The following is a 23,612-nucleotide window of genomic DNA, read 5'->3' on the forward strand; positions in this document are numbered from 1 at the left end:
GCCACCCCAGAGTTCCTACATAAGCCACAAGTTTTCCCCCATTACAAGAACTACTGCAATCGGAGCCACCTCGGCACGTCACCTCTCTCATATTTCATAGCACACAAACAGCTTTTAAGGCACCCCGGACACCATCGCGCACAAACTGGGAGACAGAGCTAGGCACGACACTATCGGACCAGCAATGGGAGTACTGCTGTAAGCAACTTGGCAATATTATAGCTAATAGTAGGCTACGAATGATCCATTATAAGTTCTTACACCACCTATACTATACCCCGGCCAAACTGTTTAAGTTCCACTTAAGGGACAGCGCTAAGTGCAAGTGGTGTAAAAAGGAAGGAGCTGGCTTTCTACACCTGGGTGGGAGTGCCCAACAATTAATGAGGACTGGCACCACATATTTGCAGCCATGACACACATGGTGGGAGTCCCACTTCAGATATCCCAGATTACTGCCATTCTGGGCTACACTAAAGAAGTTGAAACAGCAGACAAGAAATATACAGTGCTGGGGTTATTGATAGCTAAGCGCAGGGTTGCCTGTAAATAGGGGAGAGGAAGGGCTCCCAAATTTAAAGACTCGGTCCCAGATCTAATCTTGTGACAACAACAATCAATCACGTATGCAGAATTACTTCCACCCACATCTAGAGCTAGGGATATATGGGAACCCTTGAGGACCTATCTTTTGGCCACATCAGATGCGGCATAGACCATTGTAGATGCGTAGGATGTGGTGGGAGGAAATAATCGAGGAGCCAGATGCACAGTTCCTTAGCGGGCATCATGCTTAAACGAGCCACCTACTGGAAGGTGTACTTGTGAAAGAGGACTAGGGGAACTGAGTATGTAATTGGTATATACAGAAATAGGATGTTGCCATTTAATTGTACTATAATCAAAGTGAATGTATAAGACAATCGGGATACAACGTATCGGCAATGTTTACTGATATGACACAATGCAATATGAAGATGTTTATATGCAGTGACTGCACTATATAAGCTGTGAATGTAATGTTGTGAAAAAGTTTAATAAATAATAAAAGAAGGGGAAACAATTAATATATATATATGGATATATACTGGCAACTGGCAAGCATTGTGAACCGAACATCTTCCCACTGGGGGCTTCAATAACAATTTCACTACAGGGCTGCAACGTATGGACTTACTCTGCACTTCGAGTCCCAGAAGGCCCTTTGGTGGGCCACGCCCACTCGGGCAGGACTTTTAAAGAGAAAATGGTGCGGACATTTCTTGTTTGTTGTAGCAGCGAGTGTGCCACTGAGGAAGGGATTCATCATCCTGAAACGCGTATGGCAAGAATAAATTGATGTTTTGAATTCACCCTGCCTTCTGCAGCCTTCTTCGAAAATTGCGGGGTTAATCGCTTACTAGGCAGCTCTTCCAGGGTAACTCTGCTTTTGAAATTATATAGCGGCCGCCCCGGCTGCAAAAGAGCTGCCACCTCAGGTGAGGGCCCGGGGAGCCATTCACCGATGCCTCCAACCTTTCCGGGAGTAAGCCCCAGGCGATGTGAGGCGTGAAATATGCAACTGGCAAGCATTGTGAGCCGAACATCTTCCCACTGGGGGCTTCAATAACAATTTCACTACAGGGCTGCAACGTATGGACTTACTCTGCACTTCGAGTCCCAGAAGGCCCTTTGGTGGGCCACGCCCACTCGGGCAGGACTTTTAAAGAGAAAATGGTGCGGACATTTCTTGTTTGTTGTAGCAGCGAGTGTGCCACTGAGGAAGGGATTCATCATCCTGAAACGCGTATGGCAAGAATAAATTGATGTTTTGAATTCACCCTGCCTTCTGCAGCCTTCTTCGAAAATTGCGGGGTTAATCGCTTACTAGGCAGCTCTTCCAGGGTAACTCTGCTTTTGAATATATATATATATATAAATATATATATATATATATATATATCCATATATGCTCTGTTACTGTATTCACAGAAACTGCACAATTATTTACTTCTGTGTTTCCCTCTGCAGTCTGTTTTGGCTTTCTGATGCCCTCCAAGACAGCTGTGATTTGTACTCTTGTTTTGGCTTGCGTAGCTCCAAAGCTGAAGGCTGCATTTTGCTGTTTAACAACAAACAATGTTAGTTTCATGTACACTAAAGTTTGCCTGCTTTCCTGTTTTAGTGAGTGCACATTCTGGTTATGTGATAAACACTCAACAATCCATGCGGATTATCTGTGATTTCCTACTTCGGTATTCCTGGAGTCCTTAAACTCGAGAATAGTTTTAGCTGTGTTTAGTAAGGTCTGTGCATTCCCTATAGGCAGTCCTTAATTTGTAAAATGAAATAAGTGCCAGGGCCCTCGCAAGGAGACCACTGCAGCTTACACCACCCATTACCCCTGCCAGCATTGCAAATTACAGTACCATCACAACTACTAGCCATCATGCTCCCACGAGTATGGCAGTACTGACTATTCCAGTTCCCTACAGCTATAAGAATGGTGTTGGGCAGCAGGTATTATTCATTTTTATTGTATGTTCAATTAATAAGTAACTGTTGGTGTGCTCATCTCTAAATTAAACAAACAGCGCCACCATGTGGCAGGCTGTCATAAGTGCTGGTGTTCACAATTAACTGCTGGTCCTGAGTGCCGGAAACCACTGTCTCAAATTAAGCACTCTCTATAGGTTCCTTGTAAATCTCCTGTTATGTACTTGGTTCCAACATGCTTTATAGTATCAGGTTGGTTTCACTTTACTGTCTCTGTGTGGTAGCTTGGTACAACGGCCTAGATTTGCGTCCTGTATCTGCATTGTTGTGATGACATCTTTTCATGATCTATTGCGATGCAGCACCTTAACAGTCAGAGTTATCTCTGTCAGTTAATGCTCAGGTTCCTAATTTCTGCTCAGATTGCACCGGTATAAGCATTGTGCTTTAGTGAGTATATCTTTTCTGCGTGGCATCACTTGCATGTTAAACAAAGATGTCAATGTTGCACACTCTCTTCCTCATAGAAACTAGGATTGAAGGAACTTGTAGAATTTTTGCCTTCTAAAATGAGCATAATTTTCACAAACTTTACGTGAAATTGTGTGTAGTATGCAATAAGCACTTAGGAAGTTTCAGGTGTTATAACTGAGTGCGAGGGCATACCTCGCATGCATAAGTCATGCAAGACAACAGCAGGAGTCTTGTTTGAGCAAAAACTGCATTTTCTACCCAACCCATTTGTGTGTGGGTGAAAAAGATATGTGAAAAACTAAGACTGCTAAACAAAATATGTGAAATACATGAAACCATGCAGTGGGGAGATTAGACTTGTGTAATATAAATTGGTACTTTGTGTAACAGTGACACTGAGGTGGTGACATAGTACAGTCAGTAACAACATATTTGCCTGTTTGACTTTGTGTTGCAGGGTGACTCCTGCAGACCAAACCAGGGCCTTCCAGCTGATATTCAATGAAGATGGTTGACACCTTACTTTATTGTTACTATAGTGCCCGAGAGTGATATTCTAAATACATTAATCACACATTAAGGCTGGATCTGGCATACAAGATACTTATGGTTTTTCTGCAACTTTTATTACTTACCAATTAAGATATGGGTATAATATTCTTCAATACAGATCAGAGAATTTGCAGAATGAAAGAAACACTGTGGCAGTGGATTGTGGGGGCGGAGTAGGGCATGGTGGTGGTTTTAGAAGGATCAAAGCAGGGCGGTCCATCTGAACTACAAGGGATGAGATAGGGCAAACAAAAACTTGCTGGCAAGAGATGATGGAGCTTTTGTCGAACTCGCTGAGCCGAGACTCGCATTTGGGTAAAATAACGAAAGGACTCTGCTTGAAAAACTTCAATAAAACTTACAACCCATATTAATGATTTTAGCATGAAGTCCAAAAACATGCACATATTATATTTTGTGCAGTGGCGGCTGGTGACATTTGAAAGTGGTGAGGCACAAAAGTTGGGTATGACCTTATGTAGCAAGAGAATCGAGCAAGCTAATGGACAAATGTGGGGTCTAGAGTAGGTCCTCTTCCTGAGAAAAAATTAAAAAATATTGGCAAATAGTGCATTTTAAAGCAAATGAATTTCATGATAAAGCCAGGCTTCCTAAACAGTAGGAACGTACAGTCTTGAAATATTAAACACATTAAAATCTGTCTCATATCGTACTGCATCAATATGTTTAATAGATACTGTAAGATGCAAATTGTACAGAGTAACAACGTAAGTCATTTAAAGCAAGAGCTTGACCAGTGTCTTGCACTGCAAGGGTCATCAACTTTGGAAGAAAATGCTCTAACAAGGCTTCGGGAAGCACCCACAGCTTTTCCTTCAGCCTTGTAAATATTTTGACATCTGTGTACCCCCTTCACACACATTTCCCCAGAATTTCAATTGCAACTGGAATACATGACCATTGTTCTGTGTGCTCTGCAGAGAAGCCAAACCACTGACAGACACTTTGCTTTGGCTTCAGCCTCAGAGTCAGAGCTTTCAAACAAAGCCCCTCATAAATATCTGGCATGGCTCCGAGTATGCACTATGCAGGAGTAATAAGATGTCTGAGAAAAATACGGCAAAACAACATAATAATATAGCTAACACTCTTGGGGAATGCAAGATTAGGTAAAACATGTGAAATAAGAGAGAACTAAATCGCTGACATGCATTGCCTTAACTTTTTTAACATTCATTGTTTGTAAATCAATCCATGTTTTTGGCATAAATGTTAAGGGCATGTAGATAGGGCCAGTTGTATCGTCATATAGCAGATTTCCCATTGGACAAGAAGTGGCTTTGCAAAAGGAAGGCCTACATATTTAGTGTGCTGCATCGAAGGATAGGATCATGTTCCACCAACTGCACAACCTCCACTGTGTGCAGGTGAAAGACTTGCACTGCTTCGGGACCCCCCGCGCGTGTTCAAAAATTTTAGTCCGCACAACGAGAGCTAGGGATTAAAAAAGAAGTTGGTCATTTAGACACGAGGTGAATGCTTCATGTCTTGGCGGGCTAGCGTTGAATACAGCACTTTTCACCTTGAGGTTGCCAACATTCACTCCTCATTTTTTGATGTGCTCGCAGTTCAATGTGCTGCAAGTTTTTGTCTCAGAGGTTCCTACTAGACCTGATTTAAGGGCATGATATGCACTGTACAAATGATGCAGTACAATGCAGGCCAGTGTTCTATTTTCACCAAACAAAACAAGGTGGGAACTGTTTCACAGTGGGAACCTTGTAGCAGTCTCAGCAAAGAAGGCAAGGATTGAAAGTGTATGGAGTCTGACTCAACCCCAAGCCTGGTTCAGTGGGCCCTGCTGGTGTGGACGAAGTTGGGTTCCAGTGTTCAACTTTCACCAGCAACAAAATACACACAACCTTCTAGACATGATCCAATTTGCAGCTTGCGCTATTTACACAAAAAGTCAACCGCCCTCTTTGTTGTCAGGGGAAAATATGTGATGCATAACAGCACCGAAATACGCTTGAAATCCTACACATTAATATTGTGCGATTATATGAAATTGCCCCCTGTGGGGAAGTCACCATTCCATGAGACCACAAAACTTAAAATGGTATACCTGCGTCACGGTGCACGATCGAGTTGCACCTCCAGATATCGCTCATCAGTAGCATTTTATGAGCAACACTGGATGACTCAATGAGTCAGAATTAAGCATATCTCTGGGCTAAATTCAATGCAGAAAGATAGCCTGGTGAGTCCAGTGTCAGGAGCAGAAATCTCTGTTACGATTCTATCTGGACAGGGTCAATAGAGGATTTATTTTACTTCATAGTAACACCCAAGGTAAAATGAGCAAAGCAAAATTCAGCTTGTGGTGGGCACCATATAAAATATCAATGTATCCAGAGTGATGCCTCCTCTGTTGACGCTGGAGTTGGCAGCTCTTACCTGTCCTGCAGGAGCAATCGGCCTCAACAGGTTGGTGACAGCAGTCGACGCTCCAATCCCCTGAGCCCGTCTCTTTGAAATCTACATGACTCGTGAACAGCTGAGCAATGCATGCTGGATGGGCAAAATGAAACTAAAACACCATGCATCTCAGCCAATGAAAGCACTGCTCTCATGCTTTTTAAAACAGTACACAGTATAAGAGCAGTTCGAGGATTGGCTGGGTCAGGTGACCACAGTGCTTCATCTGAGACCAATGGGGCTGTGTTGCTTGTCCAGCTCGCTGACAGCTCTGTCTAGGGAAACCATAAACTGAATGTGTTGGGTTGGCCATAAGCAAAATACCAGCCAACCTGACATGCGCAGTTTAGTCAAATTACCCTAGCTGCCAGTTGGCAATAAAGCCACGCCTACTACTGTTTGCCAGGAGAGGCTGCTCCATGTGGTGGCATACATACTGTTTGTATGTATGGTGCAATGCATTGCATGTACGTAATGTAAGGCTGCAGTCAGGGGGTCAACGCCCCTATGCCCCTTATGTGGAAACCGCCACTGATTTTGTGTACTTATGTGATGCTCAAATTCTGTGGAATCCCGTAGGATATGCAGAGAAAAGGTTCAATGGGGTGACAGAGAGACGGGGATGAAAAAATGTGAAAATGAAAGAGAAATACATGATGCCTTTTTATGGTTTAGGTGATATATAAAATAACTAACCACCAGGAGGCCACAAACACGTCAGGCCACTGGTGTCCAGGTGGACTGTTTATGTGGTTGTTGTATTGTAATTATGACCCTGATGTCTAACTAATTTATTTTTTAAATATTTGTCATTTAAACTCTCTGATAAGTAACATTCCATGATCTGCATACGTCCCACCCTGAGCCACAGCCATTGCTGATCATCCTCATGAAAACTAAAGGCAAAAGTGAGAAAAGTAATGTTGGAACCGCAACCCCCAGCCAGGTGCAACGTGGGTTTAAGTAACATCAGTATTCTTAAACATATGGGTTTGTTTTCTAAAAGTTATTTCCACTTTTAGCTCATTTAAAGGCTGTTTTCTCACAACTTTAAATAAATGAGCTATGTGCAGAAATGCCCAAGTAATTCTTGGACTTTTGGGATACCATGAGAAGAATTATACTTAATATACATTTAGGACCACTGATTGCCTGTAGTGTCAGATTGTGGGATGGTTCTAAAATATCTTGAAATGAATCTCCCTTGGTCGCCCCTGCATACTGGCCGTTCTCGCGTACAGGGCTGTCAGGTGTTTTGCAGATTCCCTCTGTCTCCCTTTATAAATAAATAAATAAATAGAGTTGGGGCTCTCATCATTCACCAGGCCTCATGCTTTTTCAGGGCCCTCTGCTGCAAATGTCTTTCAATCAATCCTGCCCTAGTTATTAATTGTAGTGCAGCTAATATAGGAATAAAGCTACAAGCTACCAGATGCTGCAGCTTCATCTTTTGTTTTTCCCTGAAAGATATTTTCTGAACTTACAAATAGGTAATCTTCAACCCACGTCCCACAAAAAAGAATGAAACACCTGCCTACTGTAGGTCTGTGAATGGGAGACAAGTTGGTGGTCGGGAGGGAAGTGAAACTACTTCAAGAAGTCTGTACAGTCAGTATTCGCAAAAGTGAAAACCTGAGATCGAATGAGCGAAATCTCAAATGGAGATAGAAACCTCCCTTTCTGCCCCAAACACCAATAAAATGAAATACACAAGCAGGCTGTGGAACGCAAATGTATAGCATGCATAGGGCCGTGTACAATGGCTTTCAATGACGCTTCCCCTGTCCCTCTTTCCACCATGGGCTGGAGAAAAGAGCAGATGATACCTCCTCTGCATAAGCAAGACATTGGTTTAGCCCGTATTCTTCCAGGGGAAGACACTGTTCATGTTTAGGCATGAATAAACATTGCATCTTTTTCGGCATATATTTCTTGACATCAAAACAAATATTTCTGAAGCAAAATATGTACACACAAACAGAGGCAGGGAACATTACACCCTACCTGGGCAGATCCGCACCACCCACATTTCAGTTATGACAACACCGCAGTTCTCTGGAGGCTCAAGAGCCACAATACTGCAGGATGTAATGTGCTCTCACCTGGTCTCCTTTACCAGCAGTTTTCGAATGAAATCTTTAGCCAGGTCGCTGGTATGACTGAAGAACTCTTCGTCAAATTCATAGCTGACCGCAGTGATGTTTGCCAGAGTTTCCTGCTTGGTGTCACCAAGAAAAGGAGAGGCTCCGCTCAACCTAAAGGAGACAAACAGAATGCATGGAGGCTTAGGGTACCAGAGAAGGCAGCGCCTGGTAGCAGGTGGACCATTATTAGCAACCACCACCACAACTCACCCAACACAGGCAGACAAACAGCCCAACCATTCCTGTTTTATGTATGTCCCTTCCTTAATCTACTTAAAATGACGTCAAAATAAAGGAGCTTGTACTAGTGGTCTATGCATTCTGATTGGCGGAGCAAATCTCAGAATGCTATTCAGGGTGCAAATTAAGCAATTGCTTGCAGGGGGAGGGCAGTCCCAGGTAGTTTTTGACTGCGGTGGAGTACAAGGGCGTTGGGCGCAGATAACACAGTGAAACCTTAACCATACACAAATTAAACTGCTTTTGGACAGTTGGTCAATGTGGCTAAATCATTTTTCAATAGATATGGTGGCCTTTTTTCTTAATATGCATTAGCATCCTCCTCTGTGGCCTTAAAATGCAAATAATTACAGGTAAACTAATAATTAAATACATTAAAGATGGTTTCCTCAGTGTTTTTAAATTGCAGTCAAGTCACAGCAGATTGGTTCTCCTGGCAGCCATATCATAACATATTTAGGTGGTATAAATACACACTGCAGCCCACATTTGAAATTTAACTTCCATTCCAGCGGTGTGTTTTCTGGCTCATCTACCAGAAACTTAAAAGAAAGTTAAATAGCCTAATGAGATGGCACCAATTTTAACAGCACAATTGTAGGGCCCAGTCAAAACTGTGGCACCGCTGCATAAATAGTGTCCTGTACAAGGTAACAAATCTGCAGTAACTATGAAGAACACGCAAATTTCCTCCACAATACTACTATAATAAAGAAAATATGTTTAAGGAGGGCAGACTGAAGGTGAACAAAGCTACAACCCTTTAGGCAAGAAACATCTGTGCCGCACCCAAAACATTACCTATTAGTTCTAGTGTTTAATAAACATATTTCCCAAAAGAAAACCAAACTCTACCACCTCCCTTGTCCAAGCACGTTGACTCATAGTACTAAGAAGTGACATAATGCAAGTGAGAGGCAAACTAAAAATTCAAAACTAATGATGGTTGCCAATATATCTGACAAAACGGTGCAGGCATAAAACATGGCAGAGTACCTTAGCCTCTTTTATTCTTTCAAGGGCAACAAATGGGTCCTAGATTGAATAGGGCACAATCATTTATATACCAAGGCTAGGGCCTTGCCTGCTGAACATTCTACAAAACAGGGTTGGAGTCATGAGTGTCAGTGCAATACCGACATCTGCTTTAAAAGCTTTTATTGCAAATGTACAAATGGCATTTTGTCTCTCAAAAAGTGAGAGGTAGAATTTAAACCTCAGGTAAGAATTTGTGTATTTTTTCCATTATTGACTGAAACTACTAGTAGGTTTGATTTCGCCATTCTATCCGGCATGGAGATCTCAGCAGTTAAACTTATTAACTCTGGCAATACTTATATGACATCTTCTGTTACCTGTTGTACCTCATCTGTAGTAGTGCCTTCTCAGCCTACAGAAGGAAACCTCTGAGGTCATAAATCGGGTACAGTGATAGAATTATGGGCAGAATTGAGGAAGAAAGACGTAAAAATACGGGCAGAGATTTACACATCGCTGCTTGAACATACTTTTATGGTTTTTCCTATTCACTAATATTCTCAGTGGTATGTCTGGAAAGAAGAGTCACGCGTAAACTTTCAGGCGTACTCCTGAGAATGTCATGTTATAATTCCTGCATGGCCCGATTCCCACTATATGGAGTGCTGCACAGCGTAGAAGTCCGCACGTGGGCATTGGAGATCTATTTAAAAAATGCATGTTTTTTTCACATTTCTGAGGGAAATCATTTTCCCCATGGAGAAAACTCTTATCCCTACCCCTCCACCAAACTTTGGGGTGCACTGTTTACCTTCCCATCCTGGAAAGGGAGTTTCTGAAGCTCTTGGCTGGAGTACACCTCCGACCAGCTCCACAGTGGAAGGGATGGGAGGGGAAATGGAAAGGGAAAATCCCCACAAATGTACATTTTTGTGGGCATTCCAAAACTTAAAAGACAAATCATGCCTTGGAATGCTCACTTCTCACCTTATGAGTTTGATTTACTACTGCAGATTTCTGAGCATTTGTCGCAGGGAAATCCACCGTAGTAAATGTATTTATGCCCACCAGGAATCTCTTTGTAAATTACTGGCTGCATAAAATAGGTATTTTTGGCCATGAACTTACTTTTGTAGTCGAAAATATCCTTTGTGAATATGCCCCTACATTGGTACAAGTGGATGTAGAGGGGCTTTTTTAATCCCTGACATATTGCAGACTAGTGAGTAGCCATCGATTTGTAAATGTAAAATGGCAAACAGTAGGATATTTTCTCAACTGTGTGATTATTAGTAATTTACACTATCTTTAAAAAATCTGTATCTTTTTTATGCATTTCTAGAATTTTACTTTTCTTATTGTTTATGAATGGTTATAAACTGAATGAACATTTTTTTTTACATATGGCTATACCAAAAATTATACAAGGATAAAAAATGAAAGGGAAAACGCACTGGCAAAGTAATATTGGCCCACCAGCCCTAGCCCTAACTCTTTTTATACTGATGTGTACATGTGTAGTGGTGGCTCCCCACTAGGTTGCATTAAACAGTCTGGTGGGGAACATGCAAAGGCTCCCTGTCCTCATCTGTTCGCCGAACTACGGCGCTCAGACCAATCACAACGCTGTATTTCAGCATTGTGATTGGCTCAGGGGAGACTGGGAGCCTGGGTGCTTCCTCCTGCTGGACCAGAGACAGGAAGAAGAGGACGGAGGAGAGGTGGCGGCTGGCTGTCACAGGTGAGTGGTTTTGCTCCCCCACCGCCGCTCCACCACAGCCGCTACTGCACATGTGATCACACAAAATGCCGTCAATCACAGTGCAAGAAGGCAAGTGAATAATTTGGGCTTGCTCATTTCCATAAGTTGTACGGTTTAGTGGGCATAAGCAAAATATGAATGTGACCAATGGATGAAGGGAGCTGGACCAAAGTCTGTCTTTGTTTGTATTTTGGTAAGCATTTTTTATTTATGAATGTTTTGATTACATGAGCCCAGTCCTAAAAAGTAGTACATGTAGAGGTGAATACCAAACATAGCCTTGCAAACGCTGACTTGCCAGTTCTGTAGTTCAGGAAACACTGTAGAGACTTTTAGGAAATAACAATGATATGCTAAGTAATATGTACTCCTCCACCATTAATTTTATCAATACTGGATGATCCGTTATGTGAGGCGTCGGTGGAAGAATGATTTTGAGGTCTACATAGCCTGCTATGTGGGTAATAGATTTCAGAACTCAAATAAAATATAATCAATTGTATTACATTGATTATGCACAAGAGGGCCAAAGTATATATTCGGAATTTAACACTTATGTATGAAGTGGAAGAAAACACTAATGAGTGCAGGTGCTCCATTAATGATTGGTTGCATAATACAACGCAACTGTAGTCATCATAAGACACTTGGAGGTGAGTGTAGCAAGGTGAGAAAATATAGAGAGCTATACCACAGGACTGAAGGGATGATTAAGGCTCTGGTTCTTTAGGTCCCTAATAATTCCCAGGGGCCTGAAGACATGTGGATCAAGGGAGATCTGTCATTATGAGGTGTTGATTGTGGTGAACAGGCATTTGATTGTGGCAAGAGGTCGAAATATAGATTTCCAAAGAGCAAGAAGGGTGAGGAAGAGATTGTCTAATGTACATCATGTATGAATAAGGATGGGAGTGGTGTCAACTCGAGGACCAATTGAGAGAAAAGCACATTGGTGTGTTTAAACCATAGGAAAGAAGGGGACAGATTGCTAAATGCCGCTAGATTTACTCCTGAGTTTAGACACAGTGAGCAAACTAGGAGAGTTTTATGAAGGTTTAGGTTGTAAAGGTTAGTAGTCGTAGAAGGAAGAAGACTCTAGGACCTTGTTTTGCAGAGTGGTATATGCCGCAACAGGTTGACGGAGTAAGGTTCAAGCTGTTAGAATGTTTTTAGGTGATGTGAAGCTGGAATGAGGTTGCAAAATATTTGAGAGCTCAAAAATCCGCCCAGATTCTTGGTTCTGTGATTGATCTCTGACACTAAACTGAAGTGCCAAGTTAGCTCAGCTGGTTAATGCACTCACGGCAGAAATCTCGAGGTGCCTATGTATCACAGGTTTGAATCCTGGCAGGCTGAGCTCACTTCTAGGGCAGATAACATAAGTACTGTTGAATAACATTGATGGCTGCAACTACCGTGTACCCCAGGAAGTGATGGCTAAAATCAACTTTAATTAGCTGCACTGCGGCGCGTCACCCCCAGGCTGTTCTTTGCTTCTGGGAGTCGCACCCTCCTGGACTGCGTTGCTGCCTCCCTTTTGAGGGGACCGCTGCCCCAACACCTGGGCAGATTTCCCTGGACCTTGGCGTGTTGATCTACGGCACTACTGCCCCTGCGAGCCAGAGCCTGTGCATTCGGATGGACCATTGGGGTTCTACTCCCTCCAGCACTCCGCTCTCCTTCGGCGCTTTTGGAGTTGTCCCCGTTCCAGCTCCATGCCGTAAAATACGCTCTCAGGAGTTTATTTTGGGCCTTGACTTGCGTGTGTCCCGCCATTTCGGGATGTTTTTGTTGGCCCCCTCAACTTGGATCCTCCATCTTGTCGACCCTTGTCTGCTTCCCCTTCCCATTGGACTCCATCTTGGCGATCCTCGAACGTATCCCTCTACCGCAGGACTGCTCCTCGTTCTTAGCCATATAGTCCTTGAATTTTCACCTCCCCCTTAGGTCCCCTTCACTCGTCTCTCCTTTTTCTGGCTCCGAATCCTGGGTTCCTGAGATTACAGGTCCAAACACCGGTTTGTTTTTCCCTTTTCATTTCCTTGTCCTGATCCGCTTTCCTTACCCCTTTATACTTTTCCCCCTTACCCTCTTCATCCCCTATGATACTCTGTCCTCTGTTACTCCATGCTCTTTTAATTAATAGTTACTCTTGTCCTTTATGTAACTTTTTGTAACAAATGTAATAATTTTGTTTGTAACTTGCAACTCACTGTTCCGTATGTAAAGCACTCTGATACCTCCGGGTCTACCCAGCGTTATATAAAACTCATCAAATAAATAAATAAATAAATAATTAGCTATCTCTTTCGTCATACCATATGTCTCAATGGTACCGATTCTATATCAGTAAAAATACCTCTCATCAACTGCTTGTTGTGTCTGGCTGGTCTTTCCAAATCACAATGCAAAATTCACAAAAGAGCTGTTAAATACACGAATATTCATATATTGAGACACATGCTGTGTACATATGAGGATAGACGGGTGTGGTACTCACAGAATATAAGTGATGACACCGATGCTCCTGCAAATAAAGGAATAAACAGTAAAATAAAAGTTTTACAAATGCAACTAATTCATCCAGTTTTAACCACATATTGTATCACTTGCATGAGTTAAAACAGATTTGATGCAAGAATGCTGCCAAACCAATACCTTCAACTATTTAGCAGAAAGCTGAAATTCACTGCTGTCATCCTTGCTTTACAGGAAGTCAAACAAAATACGTGTCTGCAAAAACAGATTATCTATTCTATTGTGTTTGCAAATTCCATGTCTCAGCATCTACGCAAACCTGTCTCTCTACACGCACAGGGGATGGATATACAGGTTTTAAATAATCAGGGGCTGCTGAAATGCTGTTCAAAAGTCCAAACAAACACCGAAGTGCAAAAAATGAATTTGTGGGAGGAAAGGTTGTCCACTACTTTCATCTAGTTACAGGTGTATAGATGTTCATTAAAAGTAAATTCAGCAAACACTGCAGATTCAACCTCTTAAATGTGGATTTTGAAGTGATTATCCAAATAAAACACAAAAGTACAGTTCTTCTTACATAATCCTACGTTACAAGAAATGACCAACAATATGCCACATCCCAGAGGGACCATCTACTCATAAAGTTACCCACCACTCCCAGTACTAACCATAAATGATTCCAGATACAACACAGAAGTAGGAAAAGGGGTTACACACACTCACCTCATGGTAACATCTAACAGAGCCAAGAGAGAGCTCAATTTATTAGGAGATATGATTCACATCAAAAGTTGCTTACTCGGGCTTTGAGTTTAGGAGGCCATAGACTAAGGAGACGTGTTTACTAACATCTATATTTGCACTTTCACTTTGGTAGGTTTCTGGGTCATAAAGGCGAGTGGCAGTATTTCCATTGAACTGTGTTTGCTTCTATTTGTTGTATCAGTTCGCATCCGACTATTGTACTTGCTTTAGTTTGATATTTTTCCTCTTTTCGGTTCCACCTGACCTCGTTTTTACATTATTGTTCATTTTCTACCCACACTGTGTGGGGTTGGAGACTTTCCTCTGCCTCCTCTTGCAGGATCAAGTTTGGTTTCTGGTCTTCTTCGGGCTTGTCAGTGTTTTGGACTTTGGGCAGGCAGATGATATTTCACAAGGGTTAATCACCGAGAAGCTTATACTTGAACTCTTGATATTTCATTGTGATAGTCACTGTATGTACATTTCTTGTAGATGTGTTGTCTGCATCTCTGCAAACGCTATCATGAAACTAATACCCAATACTAGTGTTTCTCTTTAAGACTGAGCCTCGGGCACATCAACCGGCATCTTTAGTCCAAGTTACGCGGAGTGCTTAACGCAGGTCGGCACACTGGTTCTGAAGCAAAAGAAATGTGCTCACTGACACAAAGCTGCAAGCAATGTAACAGCTATGAGGTCAGAGTGAGTTCAGGGTGTTCTGTGCTTGGGTAGTTGTGGACAAAACTGATCCTCAAAGCAGGCCTGATAAACATCTGTTGCAGCACCTGAGGGTATGGGTGCGGAGGGGCAGGCACATCAAATAAGTGACAGATCTCTAAGCCAATCATGTGATAGATACCTCGCCCTGAAGAGTTACAAAGAGTGACCTACTACACTCATGGACCTCAAAGACCATGGTTGTCGATTTGCCAAAATGCTAGCACCGTCGCAGCCCTTTAAGCCAATGACGTCACAGAATTGACACATTTCCTCTGGTGGACCCTGAACTGGCTGCAACCTCACAGTGAAATCCTAAGGGAGGTAAGAGCACTGTTCATCCCAGTGCTTGGGGCACCAGTGGACAAGTCTGGGATAGCAGCTGGTGCCCTAATTGAATCCCATGCTCAGGTGTGAGTGAAGGGCCTGCCCACCACACAGTGTTCAGAAGCCTTAAGTTCATTAAGAATCTGCAAGCCTAACATGAAGACGTCACCATTGTGTCGAGGGGGGAGAGGAGTATCAAGACCCACATTAGCTTTGACTTTTATCCCTCAATGCCCCTCCCCTTTTCTACGATGTTAATATTTTTTGCCAAATGACTAGAAGAGGAACAAACACTGTGAGGCCCTACCTTCAGGGTGCACACTGCTGAAACGCAGAACAAGATTCCAATGAACATTCGATCTGAACCTACACTACTCAGATTCAAGAAAAGGTTGAAAACCTGACTATTCTCATATGAGGTTAAGGAGCGCATGGAATCTGTTCTGTCTATAATGTGGTTGGCAACATTTCCCTTAGGTCATGCCAACAGATCCTAGGAGAGATTGTATAAGAGCTGTATAAATAAACATAACATACATAAATATAATCAACTATGCCAATCAAAGAACGGAAATAACCAGTTGTGATCCAAAAAGTTGTTTATTTCAGCCCATTTATTAACATAATTCACACCAAAGATATCTTCAAGGATATCCAGAAATGTAACTCTTAGGAATTTCCCCTAACTTATAGTTCTGCTTGTTGATTCTGCAAGGATATGCCCCATCACAACTTCTGTTTTGGTTGTGTTGATCTTATTTATACCTAGTAAATGTTCCAAAGGGGGCCAGAATCAATAAATCGTCAATATAAAGCTTTAGCTTCTCCTGAGAAGATCCTCCCCGCAATCCCTTTATTCCACGATTGACCTACTGGGAGCTGCTAAGTGCTCAATACATTTCACAAACAGCAGCAGGGAGAGAGGACACCGCTATATCAAGATTATTTTAAACAAGAACTAATACTGTTGTCCATTACCTATAAAGAAGAACTTATGCTGTTTTCAAATTACCTATAACAGCCACAATAGGCTGGTGATACTAAAGTTTGACTTTGTAAACAAATGTCAAAGAGAAATTGTGCATCATTACACTCGATAACTAATCCTACTGGACCAAATGAAAAGCTTTTCTATCGATCAATCAGTAGCTTTCAGAAGAAGAAAGAACAAGAAGTCTCAATCTAAGCCAGGAACTCTGAGATATTCTTCCCTAACTGTCGCTTTGACAAGCATCTCAGTGATCTGTGTGAATATGATGGGAGAGAATCCTTTTGGAGGGAAGAATCTGAAGCTTTGAAATATAATTGACTATAAATTTTCAAAAAGTAGATTGGTCCGAGTTGGAAGGATCCTAAGCTGGTTTACAAATCAGCACATTTTTAGTACCTTTGGCAAGAGAGTGGGGTAGAGCCTCGATCAAAGACTTTCTGCCAGAGCATCGGGAGAGGCTTGACAATGTGCGGGACCGAGATTCGAGCTGGGATTCCACTGGGGCGCAGCGCTTTATCAATCTATAGGTTATTCAGAACTTCCAGTCCTCCATAACATCATAATGCCAGAATGTTGCTTGAGACAGAAGGTCTAAAATATAATTTCCATACAAGTTTGTGGCAAATGGTATACTGCTGATTAATTAATCAACAAAATCTTATTTTATCACCTCTTTAGATGTCGCGTGTCGACATGGGAGAAGCAGCGTTTCTGGTGTTGCTTGACATGTCGGCCGCGTTCGACACGGTTGACCACGCGGTCCTATTGGGTAGGCTCCAGGAGTCTGGGGTAAAAGGCTTAGCCTTGGACTGGCTGGCATCATACCTCTGTAACAGGCGGCAATCTGTGGCTATGCCGCCGTTTCGTTCGTTGGTAAGAGAGGTAAAACAGGGAGTGCCGCAGGGTTCGGCAATCAGTCCGATCCTTTTCAATTTATACCTTCGCCCTCTAATAAGTCTGATTAAGTCATTCGGCATGTCTGTCATCAATTATGCCGATGACACTCAGCTTATTTTTTCCATCGAGGGCAGGGATGCGGTCCCCTTGGAATCCTTTCACCAATGCATGTCGGCAGCTGCGGGTTGGCTGCGTCAGAACTCGTTACAGTTTAACGGGGCAAAAACTGAAGTTCTCTGCTGTTCGGCAGATCGTATACCTCACCCTCTGCCAGAGGGACTCTGGCCTTCTTCTACCTTAGGCACTGTCTCAGCGGCGGACTCAGTCCGTAACCTAGGTGTCCTGCTCGGGCCTGGTCTCCAGCTGGACGCCTTCGTTAATAAAACCACGGCGACCTGCATGCTGCTGTTACGCATGCTGCGGAAGATTCTTCCGCTTCTCCCTCACTCAGCGAGGACAGAAGCAGTGCGTAGTATCATTCTCAGTAGGTTAGACTACTGTAACGCACTGCTTCTGGGAGCTCCCAGTGCCCTAATTATGAAGCTACAGCGGGTACAGAATATGGCGGCTAAACTGGCGCTCTCGCGGCCATGGCATGCTTCGTCCTCTCTTGCCCTTTCGGACCTACACTGGCTTCCGGTGCAAAAACGGATCTGTTTTAAATCAGCTTGCTTGGTCTTTAGAGCCTTGCACGGGTTGGGTCCAGTGGTGTTGCGAGGTCTTTTTTCCTGGTACTCTGCTGCCAGACTTTTGAGATCCTCCTCGGCCTTCTTGGTGATTGTTCCTAAGATAAAAAGGGTGAGGATGGGCGGCCGTTCATTCAGCTTCGCGGCCGCCAAGCTCTGGAACTCCCTACCCCTGTCCTAAGGTGCAAGGAGGACCTCTCATCTTTTAGAAAGGATCTTAAAACCTACCTTTTTCCTAAGGCAGTGTAATTGTCATCTGTAAGAATGTCTGTGGTCAAAGCGCCAGGATGCCCTCTGGGTGACAGTTGCGCTATAAAAGTATGCCTACATACATGTATATGTCAACCACCACCAATTTTGCCCATGGGAGCAAACGCTAATCAGAATTACGGGTTACTGTCCGAGTGAAGAGTTTATTCAAATGTACTGAAAAAGTGTACTGAAGAAAAGAGTGTCCAAGAGTAAAATGTGTTTGTATAAGGTGCTAACTAAATTCTAAATATTTTGTGTAGCTTTAAAAACAGATAAATTCCATTCAATCACCATGAATAGTAAATAGTAATAGTTATTTATATAGTGCGGACCACGTTTGGCAACAACAGAGCGTTCAATGGAATTCATCAAACGGAGGCTGATACTGTCTTGAGTGTAACTAACTTTGATTTTCATTGTGTTGATTGTGCTTTCTGACACACAGTTCTCTGGCTCTTTCAGACACCCGGGCAGATAAAAAGGGATGAGTTGTTAGCCATGCACATAAAGAAAACATTTTTTTGTGCGCACTATGTGAAAATACATATCCTGCCCCTCAGGAGGTCACCAAAAGGCTACACAATTATGGTTGTCACAGAGAAAAATGGAAAACAGGATGTAGAGATAAACAACCACTCAGTACTACTATGTCATTGAAGAGATTGCAATTTCCATGATGTTTGAATCATTCACTCAGAAGTGGTGGATTGTAGTTCACTGTCCTTTCCCAATAGTCCTAATACAAACAGTAGTAGAGATATCAAAAGCAACTCAAAGTAATTTCATGGCCTCCTAGTTAGTGGTACTTGAGGCTGTGGAAGTTTCATGACTTGGCCTGACGCCAAGATGGTGGCATCTAGGTCTTCTTGCCCTTCTGACTGGGAACCACACTGACATGTCTTTCTGTTGTCTCCAAACCCTATGCAGTGCCATTATATTGCCAGCGGGTTCATGGTGCAATGGAGGCACACACCTATGCGTGAAGGCTGGATCACACTGAAGCACCAGTTCTTTTGACCAACATTTGCAGCATCTTACTTAAGAGATGTGCATTTATGGATACAAATGCATAGTTTGGGAACATCAACCAGACCATTGTAATTAGCAAGAAATCTCACACCTCCTTTAGAACTAGTAAGATAATGTTTTTCAGGGCTAGGGGTGCACAGGTTTCGGAAGCATAAACCTAGATGTGTTTCAGCTCTGCGCACAGACCCTGTTAAACAGGAAAATCGTTTTTCGACCCCTCCTACACTACAAATCTGATTCCAACAGATCAGCCATGCAATAAATGATTCTAGGTTTGTGGATATAAAGGAGATGTCATACGGTTATTGAAATGACAAATTATTCTTAGTGTTACTGAAATCCATAATTTTTTGGCATCTAAAACATCACAAAAATTCCAACATCTACGTGTTTTTTTGATAGTTCTGTTGTGATACAAAAATTTTGAAGTCTCATACGCAAACAATGAATTCCTCCCAAAATGTACATTATTTCCATGACTATCTTCTTTCGATTTACAAAAAAATCATACATACTGAAAGATCATTTTCTGCAAATACATAAATATGTTAGTCAGGACAACTAGCTCTAATCTGAAAAACAAGTCAGTGCTTTCATTAAACCACTTATATCATAAGTATAAAATTGCAACGACTAATGCTTTATGTTTCCACTGTATCACTCCAACTTCAACAAAGGTGGGGAAGCTATGGGCATTTGCGGTATGACTGAATACATTATGACCATGACAAGGAAGCAATTAAATAAAGATTAATTTGACAGCTCGGCGGGATGAGTGGAGACTCCAGTCTTTGTTTTTCAATTTTTGAAGCTTCCTGCAGTCTAGCTGGGGGCCCCTGCGGCATCTCTTGCTTACGTTCCAGCAGGAGCAAAGATACAGCAAGGTGTGGCTCTACATGCAGGCTTCTGTCTGTTAATGGATGCTGAAAGAGCACAGAAACTAGCAGCAAAGGCCACCACTTGATATAGATTTCCACACTAGAACAACAAAATCACCATTTGTTTCCGGAGCAACAAGACAGCTAAGCTACTTACAAGATATTTCCACCATAGAGCAACAAGGCCACATCTTGCTAAAGTTAACCACACTAGAACAGCAAGGCTACCACTTGCTAGAGATGACCACACCAGAGCAATAAGGCTACCTCTTGTGGAGATACCCACAATATAGCAGCAGGCCTACCTCTTGCTAGAGATGACCACACTAGAAATGTCGTCTGAGCTGCCCATGGCTGCTATATAAACACTAATATAGCAAAGCATCTGTCTGAAGAACTTAGTTCACTGGGTTACTTGGATGTTGATAGAAAGGTGTATTAATGATATTTTCTGATTCTAAATAGTATCTGTATTGAGATTTAATACACATCAACAATCTACTCCATTCTGAGATCAACATTAAAAGTTGCTTTACTTAGTGTTAAAAGTCTTTCCTCGATGATTTTGTAGAATTCAAGCATTCAGGAAGTTCACGGAAATTGACGCTGAACAAAAACCAAAGAATATAATAAGTAGTACTGTTTTTTAACTATGATTGTATGACTATGATACTGTGAAATGCACACACATGTACTAATGGATTTAATTTGGCAATAGAGAACAGCAAAGTGCATTGGAGAAACCAGTTCCCTACGCTAACCAGAAACCTGATTGCACTGAATAACAAAGAATACAGAGATGCATAATTAAAAAGGTAACACATCGACTTTCTTTAAAATGTAGCAGGCATCTGTGCCAAGATACCTCATGGTGAATGTGAGCTCTACAAGTGACCAATAACATAACATAACATCTGATAGAAAGGGGAAAAGAAGAACATTTTGAGTTGGACGCAACGAACATAAGGAATAACCTGATGCCTTCCTGTGTTACTGCAAATTGTCGCTTCCTTGAATGTGTTTAATTGATTCTTAGCCGAGGTCTCGATTGATCAGGGACAATCCTGGAGGGACACCGCAACCATCAACATGGAGTCACATCAGTCTGTGGTTCTCAGACATGGGGGCCAGAGATGAAGTCCTCCTGCCCTACTGAACAGGAAAGCCTTTGTGGAGAAACTAAACTGTGGAGTAGTGTGGCTCACTGGTTAGAGGCGGCAGACCCGGGAGCAGAAGTCGGCCCGGACCAGGGTTCAATTCCCAATGCGGCAGGGTCGTGGACTTGGGTCAGTGGACTCGATAATTCTCGCTTCGGTGCTTACTCTAATCAGGGGTTCCACTCGGCAACTCTGGGCATTAGCTTGCCTAATCTCCACAACGGCCCCATCAATTCCGGGGATGCCTAGCTCCACCTTGGGGACTCCCAGCAGGGACCATCGAACAGGGAAAGCCAGGACAGGTTCCCCAGAGTTATACAGTGCCAGGAAACCTACGGACGGGTAGCAGTGCGCTTTACAAGCTCAAATACATTTACATTTACATTTACAAGGAGAGGCATGAAAGTCTGACTGTGCCTGTGATGTGCTTTTAAAAACATGCCAAGAGAAATTATTTAATGTGTCCAAGTGTGCGTCAAAATGGAGTAACGGTAAATTATGCATGCATGCCGCCTTCCAGTGCAAGCTCAAGGGCATTACAAGTGGACCTCCTTTTCATGTACATTAGAGTATCGATGAATATTCATAAGCAGGAAAGGGATCATGGTTCGGTGGTGCTGACCAGTGCCGCTCTCTTGCAGGTCACCCCCGCCCCCACAGAGCGTCCCGACACACAGTATAGGTCACTCAGTTGCTAGGTTTCTTCAGTGAATGAATGTACTAGAGGAATGGATCTGAAACAGTGGGACTTTGGAAAACGGTCCAGCCATGACCAGTTACATTCATCAGGGCTTCAACTAACATTGTTCATGGTCCTACAAGCACTGCCATACCACTACGGAAGGGCCCAGTTTTTAACACGCAGTATTTTTATCCTACTGCAATACAAGAACATGTTCACAAGATAACAGTGCTGATTTCCCTGGTAAAAAATATTGTAGAGATGATAAAAATGTGTTTGCCCTTAATGATACATGAACCCATCAATATGAGGAACCAGATTGAAAACAGGCAACAAAACGATAAACAGCGACAGTTACCACAAATCTGCAGGCAGTCCAAGCGGCTCGTAGTTTATAATCTCTGGAGCTGAAGGAAAAATGGGTGATACATGAGAAACAGAACTCAGTCTGTTAAAGCATCATTGCTGCACACAACTTCAAAACAGCATTGCTTTAAGCTCATTTGTTTAATATATAAGTATACTTTCAAATCCCCCACCCTTTTACAAATCCATGCAGAGTGTTCTTTACTGGGAACAACCAGAGATCCTTCTTTTAACACATAGGTACAACATGGAGACCAGTTCTATTTCTTTTATTTCTTTTTATAAAGCCCGTTCGCTAAGCCTATTTACATATTCACAAAGGAGAATGCTTGCCTTTGCACAAGTGAATGGCATTTAGATCTGAACAACACTTGGCAAGAATCTAAGGAGGAAGAAAGAGAGCAGGGAGGCAATTGAGAACAAGGAGATAACTCTGAGTACAGTCAGTGATGAAGAGTTTTAAAGGTCGTTTGAGGGAAAGGCCTTCCACCGTTAGGACGGGGATGTCCAAAGTCGATCAACAAGCCCCAGACCGGTTAAATAATTAAAGGGTAAGTACAAAAGGTTAGGAAAGAGGTGCCCAGTGTTGGCCCGTAAGTCCCAGGCTGATTCCAGAATTTAAGGATGGGTACAAAATGTTAGGAAAGGGGAGCCCAATGTTGGCCCGTAAGTCCCAGGCTGATTCCAGAATTAAAGAATAACTATAATTCAAAGTAGGTCAGTTTAAATTAAATATATGCAGTGGCGGCCGGCACAGGTAAGAGCGGTGAGGCGGGTAAGGGGGAGTCGATGGACCAAATCAGAATCCATGTTTAAGAAGGCTTTACAAAAATGGCTCTTCGGTCTTCCTTAGAGTACTCTGTCTCCTTGAGTTCTCTCCATAGGTCTATTGCACTACTAGAGCTGGGACACTTCCATTGGAGGTAGCTGTACGCTCTATAAGCTGTAATAATAATAATAATTTTAATAATGGGACAGGTCAAATTAAATGAATAAAAACCACTTACCTTGCACTCACCGCATCGATTTTGTGGTTTTATTGATTGTTTTATTTAATTTGACCTGTCCTGAAGTCTTTTAACCCCCCCACTCCGCCCCATCGGTCTTATGTGTGCCAGCCACCACTAAATATATGCAATTTTCTTCCATATGAATTGGAAATGTGGTAAAGATCCAGCTATGGGGGACCACGGTTGGATATTGCTTGATCAGGTAATTTTAAAAAACATAAATAGTTTTGAGAAGTCGGTATATGTGGCCAGAGGGTGCCCTCGTAAGTGTGGGAAGATGTGGGGATCATGGAACAGTATAGGGGCGATATTTGTGTCCCCCCGGAGCCCA

At 42.6% G+C, this 23,612-nt stretch overlaps 1 protein-coding gene across 3 annotated transcripts in view; it reads right to left on the reverse strand.

Moving 5' to 3' along the window:
- Positions 1-23,612, reverse strand: part of DAPK2 (death associated protein kinase 2) — a 558,977-nt gene that overhangs the window by 62,596 nt on the left and 472,769 nt on the right. For all 3 annotated transcript variants that reach the window (XM_078685202.1, XM_078685200.1, XM_078685201.1), the window contains exons 6-8: positions 22,264-22,312; positions 13,565-13,591; positions 8,043-8,195 (exon numbers count right to left, since the gene is read on the reverse strand). In XM_078685202.1, coding sequence (XP_078541328.1) covers positions 8,043-8,195; positions 13,565-13,591; positions 22,264-22,312 — 229 coding nt within the window. The remainder of the gene's footprint in view (positions 1-8,042; positions 8,196-13,564; positions 13,592-22,263; positions 22,313-23,612) is intronic.

This window comes from Lissotriton helveticus, chromosome 3_2, assembly GCF_964261635.1.
Source record: "Lissotriton helveticus chromosome 3_2, aLisHel1.1, whole genome shotgun sequence".
In the NCBI taxonomy this organism is placed as follows: Eukaryota; Metazoa; Chordata; class Amphibia; order Caudata; family Salamandridae; genus Lissotriton; species Lissotriton helveticus.